This window comes from Hemicordylus capensis, chromosome 4 (genome assembly GCF_027244095.1).
Source record: "Hemicordylus capensis ecotype Gifberg chromosome 4, rHemCap1.1.pri, whole genome shotgun sequence".
NCBI lineage: Eukaryota > Metazoa > Chordata > Lepidosauria > Squamata > Cordylidae > Hemicordylus > Hemicordylus capensis.
Genome location: NC_069660.1, coordinates 259,105,167 through 259,128,864, shown reverse-complemented (window position 1 = coordinate 259,128,864; position 23,698 = coordinate 259,105,167). Strand labels below are relative to the sequence as shown.

The following is a 23,698-nucleotide window of genomic DNA, read 5'->3' as shown; positions in this document are numbered from 1 at the left end:
TGTGCCTTTATCAGCTGCTTGCAAGGCAGACATTATTATTATTATTATTATTATTTTATTATTAATAATAATTTTAATTATTTTATATCCCGCTCTTCCTCCAAGGACCCCAGAGTGGTGTACTACACACTTAAATTTCTCATCACAACAATCCGGTGAAGTAGGTTAGGCTGACAGAGAAGTGACTGGCCCAGAGTCACCCAGCAAGTATCATGGCTGAATGGGGATTTGAACTCGGGTTTCGCCAATCCTAGTCCAGCACTCTAACCACTACACCACACTGGCTACATTCAAGAGATGAAACTTTTTTTGGAAACAGACATAAAGTTATGGGAAGTATCACCAGATGAAACTGTTAAAGGGACAAATGCACTCCCAGAAAAAATGTAACAGACCTACCAGTAGACATCTTTGCAAATCCTTTTCCTTTCGAACAAGGGAGTGTTTCCCTCTGGCATGATGAATTGCTCACAGTCAGAGGCACACTAACCCCTGGACCTTGGGGACCCAGTCCAGTCCTCCAAGGTGTGTGTGTGTGGGGGGCCTCCAAATGGCTGAGGCCTGGGGCCTCCGGCACCCACTCTGCACCCACCCCACCCAACCTCAGCTGTTTTTAAAAAAATATTATTATTACTGCAGCCAAGGGGTGGCTGCAGGGGGTGGAGTTAGAAGAGCAGCGCTGAAGAGACCGGAGCGACACTGGTCCCATCCATTCGGGCCAGCGTCTTTAACAAACTTCAAGGCTGATGTCATGGGCTTGTGACGATCTCAACTGTGCAGGCGCACCTTGCAGTTTGTTAAAGACACTGGCCTGAATGGATGGGACCAGCATCGCTCCAGTCCCCGCTGCCAGTGGGGGAGGCGGGGAGAAGGGAGTAGGACTGTCCGTCCCCCGCCCCCCTGCGCAGCCACACCCGGCCAAGGTAAGAATTTTAAAAAATCAGCAGAGGTTTGGCAGGGTGCCTCCCAAGGTGGTTGGGGGGGGGCTGGCACACACAGGGGGGGTCCTTGCAGCTGGGCAGTCCGGGCACCCAAATTACCTTGGTGCGCCCCTGCTCACAGTTACTTCTAAAAAATATTAAATTTCCTTTTTTGCCAGAACTTTTTCTTTTAAATATGATGGAACTTTATATCCCCATGAAGTGTACCGAGTTATCCTTATACATGATTACAGCAGCTAGGATGTTATATGCTACTGATTGGCATTCTTTGGTGATTCCATCTTGGTTTTTAAAATGGGATTATGCTTCCATCTCCAAGGTTACTGCTTATATGAACAATTCCTCAATAGAGTCATGTATGCTGGTTTGGGAAACTTTTATAAATTTTAATATTCGACAAGGCCATCATTTGTTCCTGAGGTCTGGTTTCAATTTGTAATCTATGTTGTATACCTATCGTGACTATGTTTGCATTAAGACCAGCAGGTGGAAGTAATCATATCTTTCTCTCTTTTAGTACTTTTTTTATTGTCTTAAATGCTTTTTTGTTCTTGATCTCCGAATTGATTTATCGGTCTTACTTTATTCTGTGTTGCAAGAGATGTAATCATGCTTTGTTTTTTTAATAAAATAAACATTTTTTAAAAAAAATAGAAGCTGTTGTATTAAATAGATCTGAAGAAGTTTACACCTGCATGGAACAGAAGGTCTGTTGAACCATACAGTCCACATGCCATTGCACTTCTGAAAAGATCTGCACATCTTTTGCAGTGGGTTACAGTTATTCAGACAGAAATGTAACCATAGTATGAATTGCTCTGTTCATTCATTTTTAAAAAATGTATAGGCATATGAAATCGTAAAAAAAATGCTTTGTAGAGTAATCTGTTGCTTAATGAGGAACAACTGAAGATCAGTGAATTAATTTAAAATGACATGAAACCTACCCTCACAACCTCAAAGGTACGGCCTTCCAAAACACTGTACCCTCCACACACATATACACTTTGCCTTGGTCTTTCAGTTGGACATTGGGGAGGGATGCATCTGGCAGACATTCAACAGGTGCAATTTCCCTAATCACTTCCTAGAGATGCTCCTGATGAATTTCTGCCTGATGAATCTCTGATCAAGGCAAAGTGTGGGTGCATGGAGCCTCATTTCTAAAGCCATCATCATATACTAGAGTGCACAAAGTATTTACAGTTCACATGGTGCAGAAGTTAAGATGGGCACCTTAACTTTTATAGTGCTTTTTAAAGCACTAGTGAAAATGCAAAGCATCTCTTATCTTATACTGAAGGTTTTTGGATTACTAAATATCTTACTACAGTGTCAAATAGTAACACTAAACAAAAAGCCAGAAATAAAATACTTACTACCAATAAATGGGACAAGCTGAAGTAGGCACTTAGCACTCAGAAGTACCTACCTATTGTTTTAACCTCACAAACTGTGCCACAGATTCCCATATGAGTATCCAGCCATTTCCAACATGGGAAGAGCCATTCTTTATCTGAGTCTTCTGACTTCTTAACTGTTATCATCTTGAGGTATAGTCCAGCTCCATAGCCGTCCCCATCATGTCCCACAACTATCTTTTTCAAATGGCTTAAGGAGACGGACTCCACTACAAAAGAGTCCACCTAAAAGAAATATTTACTTTATAAAACAAAACAAAGCAAAACAAAGCTAATCAAATCCGAGTACAACTGAGCTCTGAGGAAATTTTTGATTTAGATCCTGAACACAGTCTAGACTCTGTGCCTAGCTACCAAGCTTTTAATCACATTAAGGAATATTCCCGCTTCAAACACATTGACTTTTCTCATTGAATTTCATTTGACAATTATCTTACTTTCCATGTTCCTAATATTTATAAGGTTACCAATCATCTAGCACATGTGGAACGAACAATGTAATCCAGTTATGCGAACATGCTCCTAACACCAAGAAGATCATCACTCCTGAAAATTTTTTCACGTTTTCCAAATTTCTCAGAAGATGAAAAACACTGTTCTCTTGAAAAGGGAAAATTCAGAAATAAAGCTGTAATGAGAGTGAAAGTATTCCCATAAAAAAGAAAATTTTGATTATAGAGGAAGACATAGAATAGGATAGAGTCTAGGAAAGAATAACTATATTCAGAGGGGGAAAGGGAAATAAAAAAACCCAGCAAAGAAATAGGAAAATGACAACACAGTTTAAGCAAAGGATATAATAGACAATATGAAAATATAATGTTAGTATAAAATGATATGATTCTAGGCCATCAAGTTGAAATGTATATCTTGTTAGTATTACAATACAATATTTTTTATGAGCAAAGTATAATCACCAATTATTCCAGAGCTATTATGACAGAGTATTAGGATATCCCAGACTGTCAATCTTTGAGTAGATTCATTTTGCTTTGATTCGTTTTAAATGTTGTTGTTATTGAATGAATACATTTATTATGATCATTGATCAGCTGTACATACAAACAAATACTACATTCAGATAGGAATTCAGTCATACTGAGTACACCAGCGTAGAAACCTCTTGTAGCGGCAGGCAGATCTTAACAGCAGCCGCACAAAATTTGGCAACATTGTAGGTGATAGAAGGTTTCCTATCTGCAAGAAGGAGTGTGGCATAAAATTCAGCAGTTTGGCCAGGAAAGTGTGATAGCAGGGGAGAAATAAGATTATGCCTACTGTCATTATAAAAAGAGCAAAACAACAGCACATGCTAGACAGACTCGACCTCTCCTGAGCCACAAGGGCAAATTCGACTGGCCAAAGGAATTTTAAAAAACCTTCCAGATAAAACTGATGATGGTAGGGCATTGTATCTTGCTCTGAGAAACACCCTGTGACGGCTTGGTAGAGAAAGTGACAGTAGGTAGTCAGCATGTTTCCAGCTAAAGACACCAAGGCACCCTCATATGGTCTCCGAAGTGGAGCTTAAATCATTCTGGTGTTCAAAGTCCAAGATCGTCTGTGGTGTTTTTATTTATCTATTATTTTTTGCATTTATATACTGCCCCATATACAAATCTCTATGTGGTTTGCAGATTAAAAACTTAAGATGTTACTGACGTTCAGAACATCGAAAAGTGTGCATGTGCATGTGCGTGTGTGCATATCTGTGCATTTGGCAAAGTACAGTTGTGTGGCCTTGCTACTGTGCTAATGAGTACTGGCAAAACAAGAGATGCAGCAAACACAGGAGAGACTGATGAGGGGATCGTGTTCTTTGAGAAGGGACATTCTATCTTGTAATTTCTAGCCTACATGAGGTCTGATGAAACCACAGACAGAGAATGTACAGGAACTTGAGCTCTCTTAGCTAGATACTGAGGCTGTTCTCATGTACAGCCAAGACTGGGCTAAGAAAGCCCAGCCCAGCCTTGGCTGTGCATGAGAACCACCAGGATAATACCCAACCCCGGCAGCACTCCAGCAGCAAACCCACCTTGGGAGTCTGCCTCCTAAACGAGTGAGCGCCCCCTTAGCCCCATTTTCTGGATCATGTGCAGCGCCGGTTGCTTTCAGCTGACATTGCATCACTGACAGGCTCCTGCCCATTTCTGGGGGTATCCCCACAATGCACTGTGCACTTGCACAGTGCTTTGTGGTAGTTCCAGCGGCCAAGAGATGTGTCCCAGCTCCCATACCTCTGCACTGTTGGGGAAAACAGCTGAGTGTCTGGGCGAGTGGGATTGTGCACCCTGATCCTCCCAGACCTAGCCGCCAGATTTTCTGCAGGGAAGACGAGCTTCTGCTGCCTTCCCCACTGCCTTCCCTGATGCCCTCTCATGCAGTTGTGAAAAAGGCCATACTGACTAGAGTTTCATGCTGTAATGGGTGATATTGTCAATGTTAAATGAAATTGCTTCCCAGAAATCTGATATTATGCATGAGAAATGCCACATTGTTACCCGTTTGTTGCAGTGGGCATAATACATTATCTCAACATTCAAACCCTCATTTTTTATCTGTGGGAAACTGGTGTTCTTTCTGAGCTCATACTTACATTGCTAATGGAAAAACAATTGTTTTGTGGAACTGTGGTCAGCAAGTGACATGAGCTTTTATTGGCAATTGCCTGCATGATGTCATTAGTGACAGCAACACAGTCCCCTCTCCTCATGAGGGTTTGCAAGTTTGCAAACTTTGCCTTCTTTTCAGTCCTTGATGCCTGTGCATCCTCTCATTGTGCTATTATACCTCCAGAGTCATCCTTACACAGCACCAGATCTTCTGTTTAAGTTTAAAAAGGAGCAAAATTACTTGCTTTCTCTTCCTGCAGCCCGGCCAATGCAGAAAACCTTTGATGCTGATTGATTTTTTAAAAAAATGTTCCATACTGGCTCTGCAACACCCTTGTTGTGCAACGTCATTGCTAGAATGTCCACCCAGCTCGATTTACTGCCCTCTCAAAAGAGCTATGGAAAATAGTATGGCTATTCCTTCTCACCCTCTCAGCAGCAAGTCTATGCCCCTGAGACAAAACCCGCTCCTAACATTCATTATGTAGGAACAAAATATCTATTAATACCATAAATAGGAGTTAGTGGTAGAATTCTGGGACAAAACCCTGACTCTGGAAACTAAGCAAACAAATGTTCATGATGTCTGATATACCACTGTTTGATAAACTTATTGGTATATAATTAGTTTACATTTCATTGTATTCCCGTTAGGGATTTCTTATTTTTTATATACCTTGTTCCTCTGAAATTTTTCTCCTGCCATGAGGGAATGTTGCAGTTTTCTGACACCTGTGTCTCCTCTTTCACCATAAAGAGTTATGTAGAGGTTTGAGAATGTTTCTGCTCCCCAGAGATCTCCAATGTGCACAGAAATGATATATTTATACACTATAAAAAGAACATTAGATAAAGAGTAAACATTAATACTACAATGCTCTCTACACTATAAAATCATACACAGAGAAGGAAAAGACCATCTATTGCAACAAGGTGAGCATTCAGATAAATTATCCACACAAAATTATATAAGTTTACATAACTGCTCAGGAGGGTAGCCCCATGCCAAACAGCAGAGCAGTGAGAAAGGATTACTCACTGAAAAGAGGTTAATTCTGTGTGCTCAGGACACAAACATAAGAATATAAGAACAGCCCTGCTGGATCAGGCCCAAGGCCTATCTAGTCCAGCATCCTGTTTCACACAGTGGCCCACCAGATCCCTCTGAGAAGCCTACAGGCAGAAGTCGAGGGCATGCCCTCTCATCTACTGTTATTCCCCTGCAATTGGTATATAGAGTCATCTTTCCTTTTAGGCTGGAGGTGGTCTATAGCCCTCAGACTAGTAGCCAATGATAAACCTCTCCTCCATGAATTTACCTAAACCACTCTTAAAACCACCCAGGCTGTTGGCTGTCTCCACATCTTTTGGCAGAGAATTCCATAGCTTGATTATGCATTGTTTGAAAAAGTACTTCATTTTGTCGGTCCTAAATTTCTTGGCAATCGATTTAATGGGATAACTTCTGGTTCTAGCGTTATGAGAGAGGGAGAAAAAATTTCACACACCATGTATGACTCCCCATAGCCATCTTTTTTCTAAACTAAAACCCCCCAAGGTGTGGTAGCCTTACCTTGTAAGGAAGGTGCTCTAGGCCCCTAATCATCTTGGTTGCCCTTTTCTGCACCTGCAATACTGCAACCCATGCTTGCAGAATAGTGCTTTAAAAAAAAGGGGAGACTGCACAGGGGGAGACTGTAGGGGTGTGCACGCAACGATTTTTGTGTTTCAGTTCAGACCCAAAATGAAACACCCATGTTTCAATTTGGGTCCAAATCTGACACCCCACCCCCCCAATCACCCCTGTTTCATTTTGCCCAAATTGTGCCCAAATTTTCCAAATCAATTCAGATTTTTTAAAAGGGCCCCAGGGCAAAAAAGAGTAGGGGGTGGTGGTAGTGCCCAATGGGTGGAAGCTACCACCCAAATGTCAAAGGAACTGGGCAAAGGGCTGATTTTTTGTGAATTTTTAAAGTTTACTCATCTTTAAGAATTTTCCCATAGGGAATAATGGGGATTCCAGCAAATGTATCACTTCATGTCAGGGGGAAAGGGGTGGCCTAGCACGGAGTGTGGTGCGTGGTAGTGCCCAATGGGGGCAAGGAAGCTACCAGAATTATTTCAAAGGAATTGGGCAAAGGGCTGATTTTTAAATGATTTTTGAAGTTTACGCATCTTTAAAATTTTCCCATAGGGAATAATGGAGGTTTCTGCAGCCCCATAACTCTACTTGGGGGGTACCAGGATGGGTTGCTAACTCATGGGGTACAAGGCTTTGTTGTTTCTGAGGTATTTTGAGTGTAATGAGAATGGATTCGTGGTTTGTCATTGAAAATCTCATATGCTACCAGAGAATCTACACTCAGAACATCTCAGAAACAGCAAAGCCCTGTACCCCATGGGTTAGCAACCTATGGGAGTGGTTGGCACTCTATGTGCACTACACCACCACTCACTCTGGGCCACCCTGGTGCCCCCCAAGTGCAGTTATGGGGCTGCTGAATCCCCAATTATTCCCTATGGGAAAAAATCTTAAAGATGTGTAAAACTTCAACAAATCACAAAAAATCAGTGCTTTGCCCAATTCCTTTGAAATCTGGATGGTGGCAGGCAAGCACCCATTGGGGCACTACCACCTGACCCACTCTTCTGCCCCCGAAGCCCCCTTTCTGCCCCGAATCTGCCCCAAAGACACGCAAACTTAAGAATTTTTTTAAAAAATCATTCCTTTGCCCAGTTCCTTTGGGATCTGGGTGGCAGTAGGCACCCATTGGGGCACTACCACCTGACCCACTTCTGCTCCCAAAGCCCCCTTTATGCCCCAATTCTGCCCCAAATAACATGAACATCACACATCAACAACAGCAGCAGAGCTTTGCAAAGAACCAGGCAGGTATCCAAAGGTCACACACTTCCACCCCCCCCCCAATGCCAGTGTTCTACACACAACAGTGTGAAACAACAACTATGAAATGCTCACTGACCCACGTGCCCCCTCCCAATGCAGGGTAGTGGCAGCAGTCAGCAAACACCAAGCAAGCAACTTTGATATCACAGATGCAGCAGTCTAGGGCAGCAGACTAGGGCCAACAACAGCATCAATGTGCCCTGCCCTCCCTCCCTCCCCCAAGAATTTTTCATCCACAAGCAAGAGACACAGCTACATCTGGCACCTGACCATAAAAGTGGGTTAATAAGGAAAGGTGCCAAACAACATTCTGCCAGTAGAACAGCGACGTTTGGCCACCCTCCCACCTACACAAGTAAAAGAGTGATGATGATGACAACAATGGCACACAATTTTTTGGTGCATTTCTTTTACATTTCTGCAACAGATGCCTGTGGCACCAGCAGCACAACCTATTGAGTAGATGCAAGCAATCTAGTTTGAACAAAAATGATGCTGCTGCTAAAAGTCACACACAATATTTATTTAGTAATTTTATTATTATTATTTAATTTTATTTATTCAATTTTTATACCACCCTCCCAAAATGGCCCAATCCTCATTGCAAAGAAGTCCGCACACACACAGAGAAAGAGAGAGTCTGCCTGTGCCCATCCATGAGGTCTTCCAAATACAGACACAACAAAGAAAAACCATCCAAGGCATTTGAATAAATTACATAAACAACACACAACTTTTAAAATTCAATTGTAACCCCAAACCTCCCTCCAAACAGGAAAAAAAATCCCAAGAATACAGAATTCCAGAGGGGTGGTGGTGGTGGTGTGTGTGTGTGTGTGTGTGTGTGTGTGTGTGTGTGTGTAAATGGGGGTACACTCAGTCTAGGGTTTCACCCACGTTGTGTGTCCAGTTTTCCACTTCTGTGGTCTGGTCTTTGAGTCTACTCTTCTTCAATCTTCTCAGTCTTCAGGGTTGGGGGGGGGCTGGGGCAAAAGACTTGAAAATCTGGGGGAAAGGGGGTGTCTGGCCACTGGCCACAGGGTCTGGGACTAGTGGCACTGGTGGCTGGCACAGACAGACACAGCAGGCACAGGCAGGCAGCGATTCTCTCAAGGGGGTGAAAGAATATTCTTCTGGAACACAAAAGCAATGGAGCAGATAAATCCATTCCCAGGCTGGCATGCAGTAGCCATAGCAGGCTGGCAGGCTGGCAAAGAGGCAGGCATAGGCAATGGCATGGCATCATGGCAACTTGAGGCATGCAATGCAAGCTAGTGTTCTCTCTCTCTCTCTCTCTCTCTTCAATGAGGCAGAAAGGCAGAAGAGTGACTGAGTAATTAACTTGTTGAATAAATTGAAAAGCCCTCCTTGAACTTCCCCCACCCTTGCCCCTTCTTTGACCCTTCCTCTGGCCAATGTGGGGTCAGTAAAAAGAGTGGCAAGAGGCAAAAGAGCCAATGGGGAACAAGGGGGGAATTGTAAGCAGGTCAGCCCATGTTTAGGTCACTGATCAGAAGGCTGGAAGGGCAGGAAATTCAAATAGACGTCAAAGACACAATGGAGACTGACTCAGAGATCACCACAAAATGGAGCTCCGAAACAACAAAACATTTTGTACCCGAAACAGGGACGTTTTGTTTTGTAAACAAAACTTTTGGAAGTTGCAATCAGGCATTTCGTTTTGGCTTCAAAACACCAAAATGGCCCATTTCGGGTACAAAACATTTTGTATCCGAAACATTTTGCACATCCCACCTGAACATCTCCATTCAGCATGGGGAGAGGAATAATCTTGTCAACCCATTTTAGAGGCTGCAAAAATGGCCACCCCATCTATGAATCTAAACACTATATCACGATATAGTGAGTGGGGATTGTCCATTCACCCCCATAATTCTTCATGGGTAGCATTGGGGGATAGTGAGAGACAGACCTCTAACATTAAAATAATTCATGCTCTCTTACCAGCGTTACTAGAACTGCAGGTTACTACTGAGGCAATCTGGCCAACATCCCGCGTGGTGGTTGCACATCTCTGTAGCTCACCTGGCCTCTGCACATGAGCAGAAATGCTCTGGCAATGTACCATGCATCTCCAGAGCTCACCAGGCCTATGGAGACCAGGTGAGCTCTGGAGACAAGCCACCACCACGCAGGATGCTGTCCGGAGTGCAGTGGCAGCGACTTGCAGTACTGGTACCACTGGTAAGAGAATTTGGATGATGTAATATTGAAGGTACCTCTCTCGCTGTCCCCCAGTGCCACCCTCAGTACTGCTGGTAAGAGCCTGGATTAATTATATGCCAAATGTGTCTCTCTTGCCACCTGCCAGCACCACCCTCACTATTTTAAAAAAAATTTTTAAAACATAGTGAACATTCGGAACTTTCCTAACAGAACAATTCTGTTCTGTTGAAACACCAGGTTGCCCTGGTGTCTCAGTCAGAATGTTCTGGCCATTTGTGTTCCATTCCAAGCTCAGAACAGAACGCAAAACCCATTCTGTGCACATTGCTAATACAGACATTTGCAATATGTATACTCCTTTTTGTCCTTTGTCATTTCTTGAGGCGCACCTGCTCTCTTTTTCTCTGGTTGTGCTTTGAACCTGGAAAATGCCTGAATATGGTGTCTGCAGTAGGGGAAGGGCCATGTTTCTTTAAAGAGACTCAAAGGCTTCACAAAATTTTCACTGTCAGTTCCTGGCAATGCATACAATATAATTAGAAATTGCCACCTGCTGCCCATTTTTCTTTCTGTGCTACACAGTATTTCTCTCTCTCTTGAAGACATGGCGGTGCTATGAACTATTAATAGCCCAAATCCTATGGTTCCGCTACACCGGCAGCCACTATATCAAGGCCAAGTCAGTGTTAACCCAATGTAACATTGTTGCAATCCTAGGCCCTCCCAACAGCAAGGGAAAAAGCAAACAATATCAGCAGCAGTAACAGGAGATGAGACAAACCAATCTTCATACAGCAGCCCTGGCAACACTGTCACGACACAGCAATCAGGATTATGCTCACTGATGGCACCCTTCATAGAGTGACGTGGAAGGCACCGGTCAAAGCACAGCAATGGCTGAACAAATCCATAATGTCACCCACCCCAGTTCATGGCATGCTTTTACACACACAAGATACAACTAGGAGAAGCTGCCAGGTTTTGTTTTTTGTGCAGACCTCCATGGCACAGTAGATGGGAAGGCAGTTTATACCTGCAGTCAGAATTCACAAGGCTCCCCATAGACAGGGTTTGTATTCCCTGGAATCACAAACACAAAGCAGCAACCTGTGCAATGGATCCCTTTTGCCAGGAACAAGGGACAACCCACAGAGGGAAAGAAAGGCCGCCTTTGGACATAACACCAAACCGGAGGCAAACAAGCTAGAGGTTCAAGATTGTGGTTGTCCAAATGCATGAAACTGTGGTTTTGCAACCCAACTGTGGGTCTGTTTTTGACCCCAAACCTGAATTTGAACCTTTGGTTTGAAGTGAGTTTTGCTGCAGAAAATTCAAGTTCCAAAGGGCCACCTTTTCATCTGAATTCTGCTGCCGCTGTAACCTGGGTTTTGTGCTGTGGCTGCTCCCGAAACCACAGAGAGAGCAGCTCAGACCTGCCCAGAAATGCATCCACTCTATGCCGGCTGGCTTCTCACTGGCCACCTCTCAGAGCACTTGTTCCTCCTTCCCCTGTCTACACACTCCTCCTGCCATTGCCTGGCAGAAAGGACACCACGTCCCTAGCTTTAATGCATTGACAGGGAGAGAACCACATTGCAGGAAGCCCCTTTTCCACTGTATCTTATGCCCCCCCCCCGTCAATCCACACAGAAAGGATGGGATGATAAGACCGGCACAGCAAGAGAGATTTTCAGCAATTCAGGCCTGCAGAAATATGTGTACATACATATGGAGCCCCATTGACACCAGAAACTGGGGGACCTGGTTGTTTCCAAGCCTAGGGCATACATGCCAGGGGACTGACACCTCGTTGCTTGGCTGAAATGCCAATGTACTAACCTTGTGCAGTAACCTGTGGAAACCCCACCTGTGCAAACCTGCAAGTTGTCCATTAATGTGAAAACAGAGAAAACATATATTTTGACAATAAAGAGAATCACCACTTTTAAAAGGTGCCTCTTTGCTCAGTTAGTATTGTCCTGGAGGGGTCCAAAAAGCTATTTCCACAAAGCTGTAGGCTGTATATGTCCTTTGATTCCTTTAGCAACCTGCAACACACACTTTAGCATGTCGCCCAGGATGCAGGAACCATGCAATAATTTTTGACAGCTTCCATCCCAGGAAGGGGAGGGGCACACGAGCAAGGAACCCTGTCATTAAAACATACCTGATGAAGTGTGGCTGCCCAGCAAGACATCAGAAGTGTTCCATTTGCTGTTTGGCTGGTCATCAGGGCATTTATTTCCCAGATGCTGGGACAGTGTCTGTATTTTGAAGGTTCCTGTGGATGGTCCTGCCCCCACAACTGTATAGAGTAGTGCCCTCAAGCCTGAACACACACACATATATATGTATCCTTCCTGATATATATGTATCAGGAAGTATGAGTATTTATACTAGCACCTAGTCAGTAAAACTTAACTAGTAAACAACTTCATTTCTATTGACAGCAGGCAAAGCTAATTGATGTAACTGAACAAGTAGATCCATTCATTGCCTTCCGAGAAATAAAGCAATATGTGTATTTTAAACAGGGAAATCATTCCTGATAATAACTTCAGCAATTTAAGTTCAGATAAGCAAAATAATTAAGTGTTCAGTCTACCAAACATTACTTCCACTACCCAAATTATGTGCTTCATCTTTTACCAATGTAATTATAACTTTCTGGCCTACACACAGAGTTATACACAGAATCTAAGACTTATTGTACACAGTTTTCATTTAACCAAGAGGCCTTCAGTATGTGAAGTGTTGCTTCAGAATCACTGTACTTTTGAAGCAGTGAGGAATTTAACAAAAATTGTTAGTTTTGCTGCACAAAGGCTAGTTCACATTGTTCCTGCCTTCTCTGCTATTTTTACCTGGTAAAGGTTTCTGGTTCTTATTCACTGCAGGGAATTCTTTCACCAGTTCTTGGTGTTCTCTGCGGAGAGAGAACCAGCAGCTACAGTCAAAGTTCACCTCTTGATTAGTGCCTCGCTCTTCCATCTGAAAAGACTTCAAATGCCAGCTCTCAAAGCCCGACAAATCATCACAGCTGACCCGAATCTTGTACACATCTCCAACATCTCCAGATTCAATCTGCAGTTAAGAAAGTGGAAGAATAGGTTATAAAAAAAGAACTCCTAATTAATGTAGACTTTCCCAAGTAGCAGAAACTAAATTCCTGGCAAAGCCACTCACTTTCTTATTGCTATGATATTTATTTATTTTTACATGCATATCCCACTCTTCCTCCGTGGAGCCCAGAGCACTATATGTGGTTATGTTTATCTTCATAATACACCTGTGAGGTAGGTTAGGCTGAGAGATAAGTGCCTGGCCCCAGAGTCATCCAGTCAGTTTCATGGCTGAAACTTCATGGGGAGTTAAAGTCAGGTCTCACGAGTCCTAGTGCCAACACTCTATCCACTACACCATGCTGGCTCTCAGTACCTTAATATTATTTCTTTTTCCCAATATAAGTAGAGAAAATGCATACTTCCGTGCAAGGAATGGCATTGATTAATATGTTGGTAGCTTTCCATGAGTTGAATAAAGACGAGAACTGTGTGAAGCTTCAGGGGCCTGTTCACCTTTGTCCCTTCTTTGGCTTGCTTTGGTCTGGTTGGGGCTGGAGTAGGGACAAAGTGAAAGAAACTGGATCAAATCATTAAGCTTCATGTTGGCCTGTCCCACCTTGACTTGTCCCTAAATGTACTTACAGGAGCAGATATGGGGCAGGAAACAGAACTTTCCCCTGTACCTTTGCTCCAGAAGGGGAAGCAGACAGCGTCTTCTGTGGCTTGCATTTTAAAATGACTTCTTTTCTTTAATCCTGCTGGGGTCCTGGAAATGGCATAGTGCTCCTTAGAACCATACTCTTTTCTGAGGCTCAGAGAAGAGTACAATTCCCAAGAGCACCACACAATTACCAGAAATCCAGGACAGTTAAAGAAATGCAATCCCTGCTAACTTGGCAAAGAGGTATCTTTTAATGTGGTGATTCTCTTTATTGAGCAGGGAGAGAGTAACTGGCCCTATCCACACCCAGCACAGTACTTCCAGTGACTGTTGCTGCTGCCTATCTTATGTTTCTTTTTAGACTGTGAGCCCTTTGGGGACAGGGATCCATCTTATTTATTTGTTATTTCTCTGTGTAAACTGCCCTGAGCCATTTTTGGAAGGGCGGTATAGAAATAAAATAAAATAAAATAAAATCAATAAATCAATCAATAAGCAAGCAAGTAGTGGAAGATGCTGCCTACCCCTTGCCTCTGAGAGTGAACACACAGAAAAGCAGCCTGTCACCCAGCCCTGTAAATACCTTTAGAGGGTGATGGAAGGACTAGGAGGAGGGGCCAAAGTACCAAAGCAAAGCTTTGGAGGGCTGAAATGTGTAGGGTCATATGTAGGTTCTGTTCGTACATAAGGTTCTGTGCATAAGGAAGCCGGTGAATTGGGTGGAAAGCTGAACTTGCAGTAGTGTGCTAAGCATGGTTTGCCTTGCTTTGCATTTGGATGGGTGGCTACATGTGAGCACTGTCTGCTGTTAGATACGCCCCTTAGGAGATGGGACTGTAGCTCTGTGGTAGAGCATTTGCTTGCATGCAGAAGGTCCCAGGTTCAACCCCTGGCATCTCCAGGTAGAGTTGGGAGAGACTCCTGCCTGAAACCTTGGAGATCTGCTGTCAGTCAGTGTAGACAATACTGAGCAAGATGGATTACTAATGCAAAGTTGGGGAGGAACAGCCTTGTGGCAAGAAGGCTTACTATTTACATGCGAAATAGAAGCAGTTCACTCAGCTTACAATTTCCTTTATTACCACATCAATGGCACAATGATCCATGTCTGCAGATGAATGCACATGTGTTCTTATGAGCAGCCAGTGGTGGCCCATGAACGAGCCGCTGGGGAGGGTGCGGCCGCGGGAGGCATCTTTAAGGTTAAATGAATTCTGTGCTTACCTCTGCAGCTGCCACACCTGAACACTGTTCAGAGAAGCAGTGTGCCGCCCACCAGCAGCCCCTGCAGTGGGGAATCGCCACCACCACTCACCTGGCCACTGGCTGGGGCTCGGCTCCGTGTAAGCATGGTGAGTGGCGGCGGCAACAATTCCCCACCGCAGAGGCTGCTGGGTGGCATGCCACTTCTCTGAACAGCGTTCAGGTGCGGCGGCTGCAGAGGTAAGCACAGAATTCATTTACTCTTAAAGGTGCTTCCCACCACCACCACCCTAGCAGCGCATTCATGAGCTGCCACTGTGTGGAGCCTCACTCCTTGTGGACCTGGAGTGAATATCTTTTTTGCCAAATACAATCCAAAGGCTTTGCATACTGGAGTAACTCTGATTTCATGGTGCTTGGTGTATATTCATACGAAAAGTGGTGACATTTGCCATGCTTGAGTGCTGTGCTTTTCAAATACAGTTTAAAAATACAGTCTAGGGTGCCGTAGGCATAACACGTTCAGTGGGATTTTATGCACTAACTGCTCTAATTTTATCATCAACGTATGTGTTGATCTCCTTGTTAACATTGATGAGTCTATTCTAAACTGCTAAAGAAAAAAATAAACTGCCCTCCTTCATTTCTAGATTGTGGCTTTTCGATACACAATGAAGGAATTAGCTTAGCCCTTTCACAGTAAGACTTCCAATCTGTAAAATGGTTGGCTACAGTTTTTCTGCCTACATATTGACTCCAAGACTCCATAAATATCAAATAGCTACTCAATCAAATAATACAACAGTCTGTTTTACAAAGTTTTTGGCTTAGAATCCCCCCCCCCATTTTTTCCCCTCAATATGGGATAATATTTTCTCTTCCCTACTCCATTACCTAGATCTATTGCTCTACAGACGTCTAAGCAGCTAAAATACAGAGATATCAAGCTTTTCTTTGATCTACTGAAATGGCCTTCCCAAAATTGTATTAGCTGAAGATAGACTACTCACACTATTTCCATTTCTGCAAATCACTGATTTTTCCCTGATCCTAGGTAACAATCTCAATGTCCTCTCAGGTTTTCAGGAAAATGCCCTACACAAGGATGCTATGAACAAATTCTTGTTTCGGGACTTGACCATTAGTCTATTAACCAGTTTGCCATGCTATCCTGATGATAGCCTTCTCCCCCCCCCCCCCCCCGGCTCCTACTGACAGTGGCAGTGTTCCATCTGTTTATTCTTACTGGATCTGATTGGTTGCTACATCATCAAATGTTGCCGTAAGAACAGAGGTTCAAACATTAAACTAGGATAAGATGATAGAAATCATCTGTGAAATTGTGAGTGGATAGTAAAGATCACTTTACACAGATCAATCATTCTTTAAACCACTTCAGTCACCTAGCACATATGATCAGAGTGCTTAAATAATGTAACAACATAAGAACAGCCCTGCTGGATCAGGCCCAAGGCCTATCTAGTCCAGCATAGGCGAATCTAGGGTAGGTCAGCCAGGGCACGTGCCCTGGGCGCCACTTGGGGGAGGGGCACCAGTGCCATGCTGCTTCCCACCTCCTCCCCAATTCACAATTTTTTTTCAACCTGTAGCCCATTCAGGGACTTCCTAAAGGTTGTGGGAAGGGGGTCTGGAAAGATTCCCCCTTCCCCGACCAGCCTCTTAGATCACCGCCACAGCCCATCCCGGGCTGATTTTCAGGCCTATTCAGGCCTACAAAGATCAGTGCGGTGGCCATTTTGGAGGTCATCGCACATGCTCAAGAGGCCTCTGCAAGGCCTGGCAAGGCCTAGGACCTCGCAGGGACCACTTGGGCATGTGCGGTGGCCATTTTTAAAATAAAACATGGCCACCGTGCATGCTCAAATGGCCGCTGTGAGGTCCTAGTCTAGTTTTTTCCCTGATCTAGGGAGTCAGAAGAATGCAAGAAGCAAGTGGACAAAACATCCCTTAAAAAGACAATGTTGGTTTAATACCTTGTAAACTGGTAAAACTGAAGGGTTGGTGGGGAGAGGCAAGGAATAAAATGGAAATATTCACTCACATGCTGTTTAATTCTCTATACTGAGCTCTACCTTTATATGCATATTTGTCAAGCAATCTGATTATAAGGGTTGTGGGATTTCAAACTTTGAAAATGCCTGCCTTTAACTTGTGTGGTGCTTTAAAAAAAACTGTTGTAAGAATTCACACCCAGAAATGTTGCATTTGCAATGTATTGCCATCCCTGTGTTGTGCAGTCTTACCATACTGAGAAATGGCTTGTCTTTTGAAATAAGTGGTTAATGTGCTGCAAATTATTCCCTTCAATTAAGCTGAGTTGTACTCAAGTTTTTATTGCCTGTGCATCCCAAGTAGATTTGCTCAAGTTTCCTTTCCTTCTAAAAAAAAGTTATTTTTTAGAATGTCTTTTTGAAAAAATCAATGCAACTCCCTTTTTAATTTGAACACAATTGTTTTTAAAAGACACATTGAATAGTCATGCTGTGATTCTGATTGTCCAGTGCATTTGATAAACTAGCCATAAAGTTTACTGTCCAGTCTGCCTGTTGCCTGCCTCTGTATTGAACAAGGGAGGTGTCATTTATCCAAGGCACCATATTTGTGTGTCTACTTGGTTCATTTATGGCAGAGTTTACTTTTGAAAGGGTGGTAATACTATGAAGGTGGCTGGTGTCCTCCATCCAATATACACTATTACAGGCCATATGCTCTTATTACTTTAGCATCTGTCACAGTGACAGAGAGGAAATGGAATATGTGTGCAATAGAATTGGTTTTTGTGTTTTTTTGTTTGTTTTTACCTTTAGACCCAGGAAGCACACTGAATCAAGGGCAAAACTGCATCCATGTTTGCACCTGGAGCAGATTTAGGGGAAAGCTGGCTGATTGGTTACTAAGTCAAGCAATTTGTCTCTTTTTAATTTATTTCATTGGCCATTCCAGAGCCAAACACCTTTCCCTTGGTGCGCCTTCCCCCTTTCTCAGCCTATAGCTACTTTGCAGGAGAGCCAGCTTGCTTTAGCTGGTAATATTTTTTCTGTCTGCATGCCAGGCAGAACTTGAGGGGATGGGGCAGGGGCAACCTTTTACCAAACCTTTGCAGTGTGGCAGAGACAGAAAATTGGTGACGGTAGTACAGGGTAGATTATTGTTATAAATTCTTTCTCTCTCACAAACACAAACCATTTTTCTGATTCAAATATCACACTGTTTTGCTGTTCTGTGGCGAGCTGCAACTTCCACCTTCTTCCTGATCAAGCTGCTGGATCCAAGCCTATTGTAAGCTGCTGGATAATTTCAGATTGTTTGGGGGCCCCTAGGACTTCTCATTGCAATCATCTCCCTTTAAGGCAAAAGCTGTTTGGACAGGGGGGAAAACCCCATCCCTGAATTTCTTGGAGGCAGCAACCTGTAGTGAGGTGTGCTGAGGTGGCAGAGCATTTGCTAAAGAGAGCTTTCACTGCTTAGCTCTATGGAGGCATGTCCAGCACAAGGATGTGCTGCATTTCCTTGGGAAGGCGACTGGCACATATGTGCCACTTGTGTGGTTGTATGTGTGTATTCGTGTGTGTTGCTCACAACCTGTTTCTCCTGAAAGTTTCTGGACTTGTATTTTTGAGCTGATATTATGGTAAAGTTATCTGAAAGATGGGTGTCAGATGTTTGGACAGAGGCACAATTTCAGTGCTTGCCCTAGACACTATTTTCCCTAGATATACCTCTTCCTGTTTCACACAGCAGCCCACCAGATGCCTCTGAGAAGCTCACAGGCAAGAGGTGAGGGCATGCCCTTACTGTTGCTCCCTGCAACTGGTACTTAGAGGCATCTTGCCTCTGAGGCTGGAGGTGGCCTATAGCACCAGACTAGTAGCCACTGATTGACCTGTCCTCCGTGAATTTGTCTAAGCCCTTTTTAAAGCCATTTAAGCTAGTGGCCATTACCACATCCCATGTCAGAGTATTCCATTATATGCTGTGTGAAAAAGTACTTTTATTGGTCCTAAATTTCCTAAAAGCATTATTAAAAGGTGGATTATTTTCCATTCTTTCAATCTCTGTTAAATAGTAAAGTAGTAATTTTAATCTGCAATAGTGGTTGCAAATATAGAACTGAAGGTGATTATTATTCCAGTTCAATGCCCAGATCTAATTAAACCTAGAGCAGTTGACAGATGCACTGGTATACCACTGCTGCTTACTATTCTATAAGTGCCATTGAGCAATTCATCTATTCTCTGCTTGTGGCCTGAATTGAATAGTTTGGGGAAGGGGCAGGTAGATAGCAGCACCTTCTATAATACAATAGTGCAGGGTCACAGGAGGGTTGGCAGTGACCCCTTCCCTGCTGCTGCATTGCAGCCCCTGTCACTGCCCTTTGCACGCACCCCTGCTGTTTACTTGTTGGGGAAGGCAACAGATATCCAAGTTTAGATACAGATTATACCTTTTTCACCAGTGTCAACACATCAACACAGCATGCGTGGCCAGCTTTTCACACACACCCTTCTCCCAATTGGCCAGTAGTTCCCTCAATGGCTTATACCAGCAAAGCATCCAGCTGGCTAAGGAACAACTCACTGACTGGGAGAGGGGTGGGCAATGGATGGTCCTGCCATGCTTCAATGCCAGCCACGTCCCATGGTTGATGTGCCAACACCAGTGCAAAGAGAGTGACTGGTGTCAAAACCAGGAAGTAAAGCTCATCATCCTCTCAGCCAGTGAATAGACCCGCCCCCACTACCGCCCCCACTCTGCTCCAGAGTGGCTTTGCCAGTGCTATAATTTGAGTTTCTCAAATGATTTTTCCCACTTCTTTTGACTTTTTCACTGCTAATCTCATCCACGGTTACTACCATCTCCACTCTTTGCTTCTTGGAGACTTTTAAGTCAGTTAAAGTATTTGCATTTTGTTGCCTTTTATTTATTTAGCTTCTGAAGATTTTAGTTGTATGCTCCAATTCTTTCAACAGGAACAAATATTTATCAACCTGTTATTTCCCAATTTGATCTCCTCCTCTTGATCTGCTAATAATATGTTATCACTTTGGTTTCTCTTAGCCCCAGATTAATGTAATAAAGCCTTCTAAACCAAGCTGAGCAAACAGTGTGTAACAACTCCATGCACTCTTTGAACTGATCACAGTTCGATCCAATTTTTCAGTTCTCCACATGAGCTCTGGTTTGTAGTTGTGCCAGGCAACAAAACCTCATCATGTTCTAACTGCCCTCTTCCTCTGAACAAGTCTCCTGGCTGGTTCTAATAATTATGTCTACTAATCCAGGCTTCATGCTTACATTTTGTCTAAAGCAAGCAGCACTGCCTCTATTTAGCTCAGCTTTACAGCTGAACCATCACATGATTACTCAGAAGTAAGTCCCAAGGAGTCCAGTGGGGTTTACTCCCAAGTCACTGGACATAGGATTGCAACCTTCATGTGAAGGAGAGCTCCTGGAAACAAAAACCCCCCATATATTTAAAGATAAGACTGCTCCAATAAAGGATGCCATCATAGCTGCTCTGTCTAGTATTAACATGGCAACAGTCCTCATAAAGGATTACATAATGAGACATCCTCTGGAATTGCTTTTGTTTATTGAGTGAAATAACAGCGCTTGAACTCTAGTGTGCTCAAAAAGGCCACTGTGAGTGGCAGAGGCAGAATTATCTCTCTCATAGACAAGATCATAAGTGACAAGGGGAGTACAGAACACTAGCCTAAAACCAAGTATCTGTATTTTCGGGCTATAGTGGGTTTTTTCCTAAACTGAATTGGCTTGTTTTTTTAAACTGTTGCCTTCAATATGTACACATTTCACCTCAATCCTAACCACACTCCCATGGAAGCAGGTTCCATCTATTTCAATTGAATGTATCTACACTGAATCTCTCCCTCTTCAGTGTCAGGGAATGCTCTTCCATCGGCAGATATGAACCTTCGCTGCACATATGGAGCATCCCCAAATTCATAGGAGAGAGCAGAACAGCTCCTGCTCACGGGGAGATGAGTGCATGCACACTGACTGGAGTCTCCTGTGAGTGCCACAGCTGCCTGACTGAGGCAAATAATTGGCATACAATTTGTCTATTTTGTCTAAAATGTAAGGAAATCATGACCTGATATCCATAGAAATACTTAAAATCAAAGTCTGGGATAAAAATAAGATCTATTGTTTTCAAGAAAATCAATCTCTTTATGCTGTATTATCTGTACTTGAATTAGTACTATTACTATTGTATAGAATCTGGACCTTTTTTGTTCCACTGCTCCTGCTTATTGCTTTGCTGAATGTGCAATCTTCTGTTAATTGCAAACATCACACAGCCATTCCCATGGCAACCAGTTGTGCTGCCACAAATGGGAATAGGTGAACTCATGAAAAAAAATATCTTATGATCATTTAAACAGCCTCAGCAATAAGATATAAAGAGGGCAACAAACCCGTAATGGTTCTTGAAGAGAATGGCTCCCAAAGACTTTCACACCACACCAATAATTCTTCAGTATTTTAAAAACATAAAACACATCAAATAGTGCTGCCAATGGGGACTATAGGGGGAGAGAAATATTTTGAGGGGAGGGACAAGGAACAGACAATGTAGGTTTTGGTGGGAGGGATCTCTGTTTTACATGCACAGACTGCTAGAGTTAAAATGCAGAAAGCTTGTTTGCTGATTCAGCAGCTGCAATGATTCTCGTGCAGCTCCACCAGCATGATGAGCAATGGCGGGGGGTGGGGGGAGGGAGTACATGTCTAGAAGGGTCACTTGCCCAGTTTGGTCCCCCTATAGTGTCATCTATGGTTATTTGTGGTAGCAAGCATGACTCGTGGTAGCAAGCATGACTGGTCCCCTTAGCTAAGCAGGGTCCACCCTTGTTGCATATGAATGGGAGACTAGACGTTTGAGCACTGTAAAATAATCCCTTCAGGGGATGGAGCCGCTCTGGGAAGAGCGTCAGGTTCCAAGTTCCCTCCCTGGCATCTCCCAATATAGGGCTGAGAGAGATTCCTGCCTGAAACCATGGAGAAGCCGCTGCCAATCTGTGAAGGCAATACTGAGCTAGATAGACCAATGGTCTGACTCCGTATATGGCAGCTTCCTATGTTCTTATGAAACAACTATGCACATGAAGTGCAGTCAGCAAATATTGCAGGTGTGCCCTGGTGTCACGTCTGGGTGGAGCAGGGGGCATGGACAAGTGTGGCTCATTCCCAGGCTTCTTGCCTCGTCCTGGCTGCCTCACTTTCCCTCACCTCCCCCTACCCAAGGCATGAGCCCAAGGCATATAACCAGCCCCAAAGTCTGGGATCATCACTGTGGGGTGCTAGGCAAGGGAGAGTGAGGTTGCCAGGGCAGGCCGAGAAGCGTGGGAAGAAGCCAAACCTGCAGCTTGCTCTCTGCACCTCCCCCGCCCTAATGGAATGGGCTACCACTGCAGGACTGCAAGCTACAGTAGCCAAAGTGAAAGGAATCACACAACAACCATGCCTATGTTCTCCAATTTCTGTCAGTAAGTGGTTGTATTGTACTAGTTAAGAGCATGAACTATGAGCTGGGAAGTCCCTGGTTTACACTTCAACTCATTATGAGCATAATTCGGGAGAGGGCACACAAGCAAGTCTTTCCCTCCCAGCTCCCTTGTTCCAATTTGTAATATAAAGTTAACAATGGCCTGCCTACTGAGATAATATTTGTGCTTGGAACACTCCGTAAAGAGCGCTACATAAATACTAAGTATTACTACTATTGCTCTAGTCAAATGTACAGAGTCGTTTGGAAAGCACTTACAGTAATGTCCCTCTATGTTGATTGCTACACATCCATGCTTTCGTATATCTGAGGGCAAAACAATTACAAAGTGTTTGAAAAAGTAGCTTTTTCAACAGCCAATTGCTCTATTATTGAAATGAGGCATTCTCCTCAACAGACCCCTGCTGTAATAGATTACACTCTTATAAAGGTCAGATGGGTCTTGAATTAAATTGCCTCACTGTCTAAAAATCTACCAGCAAGTGTAAGAAGTCAGGCTATATTTTCTACATCAGTGCCCCAAATATGAGGATATGCAAGAGAGGGTTCTTCCAATACACGTGAGGCAGTCAATACAAATAATAAGAAAGAATGAACGATACTTGAGTAGGGAGAAGATGCATGGCTATTCAGCAAAGCAACCTAGCAGCTAAGTCACAAATAGAACTGGTGTGCCCAGCCGATGCAATAAAAAGGGGGATGTACTGAGAGTGCATCTCCCATGATGTCATTCACAGATATCCTGATGCCCTCTCAGCAGATCCCTTTTATTTCATAGGGGCAGGGTCATATACATGCAACCCACATACTAGAAGCAGTTTGAAAGCATGCACTGGGAAGGCATCAGGATGTCTGCGAAAGATGTCACAGTGGGCATGCTCTTGACACACACCCCTTTTAAATTGCATGGTCCTGGGAAGTATCATCTGAACTGGCCCATAGACAGCTATGGCAAAACTGACCTGGCACCAATCAGTGTTGCCTCTGATAGGGATTCCCAGATGTTGACTACAGCTCCCATAATTGCCAAGCAAAGGCTATTCCAGCTGGGGATGCTGGGGGTTGTAGTCAACAGCATGTGGAAATCCCTGTTAGAGGGAACACTGGCACCAATCCCTATATTTTATGCATTCATTCTATGTTTC

The 23,698-nt window shown here is 43.6% G+C and overlaps 1 protein-coding gene across 1 annotated transcript in view; it reads right to left on the bottom strand.

Annotated features, from left to right (window-relative positions):
- Nucleotides 1-23,698, bottom strand: part of RP1 (RP1 axonemal microtubule associated) — a 339,664-nt gene that overhangs the window by 147,959 nt on the left and 168,007 nt on the right. Inside the window, exons 34-36 of the mRNA XM_053242771.1 lie at nt 12,937-13,156; nt 5,654-5,808; nt 2,374-2,587 (exon numbers count right to left, since the gene is read on the bottom strand). Coding sequence (XP_053098746.1) covers nt 2,374-2,587; nt 5,654-5,808; nt 12,937-13,156 — 589 coding nt within the window. The remainder of the gene's footprint in view (nt 1-2,373; nt 2,588-5,653; nt 5,809-12,936; nt 13,157-23,698) is intronic.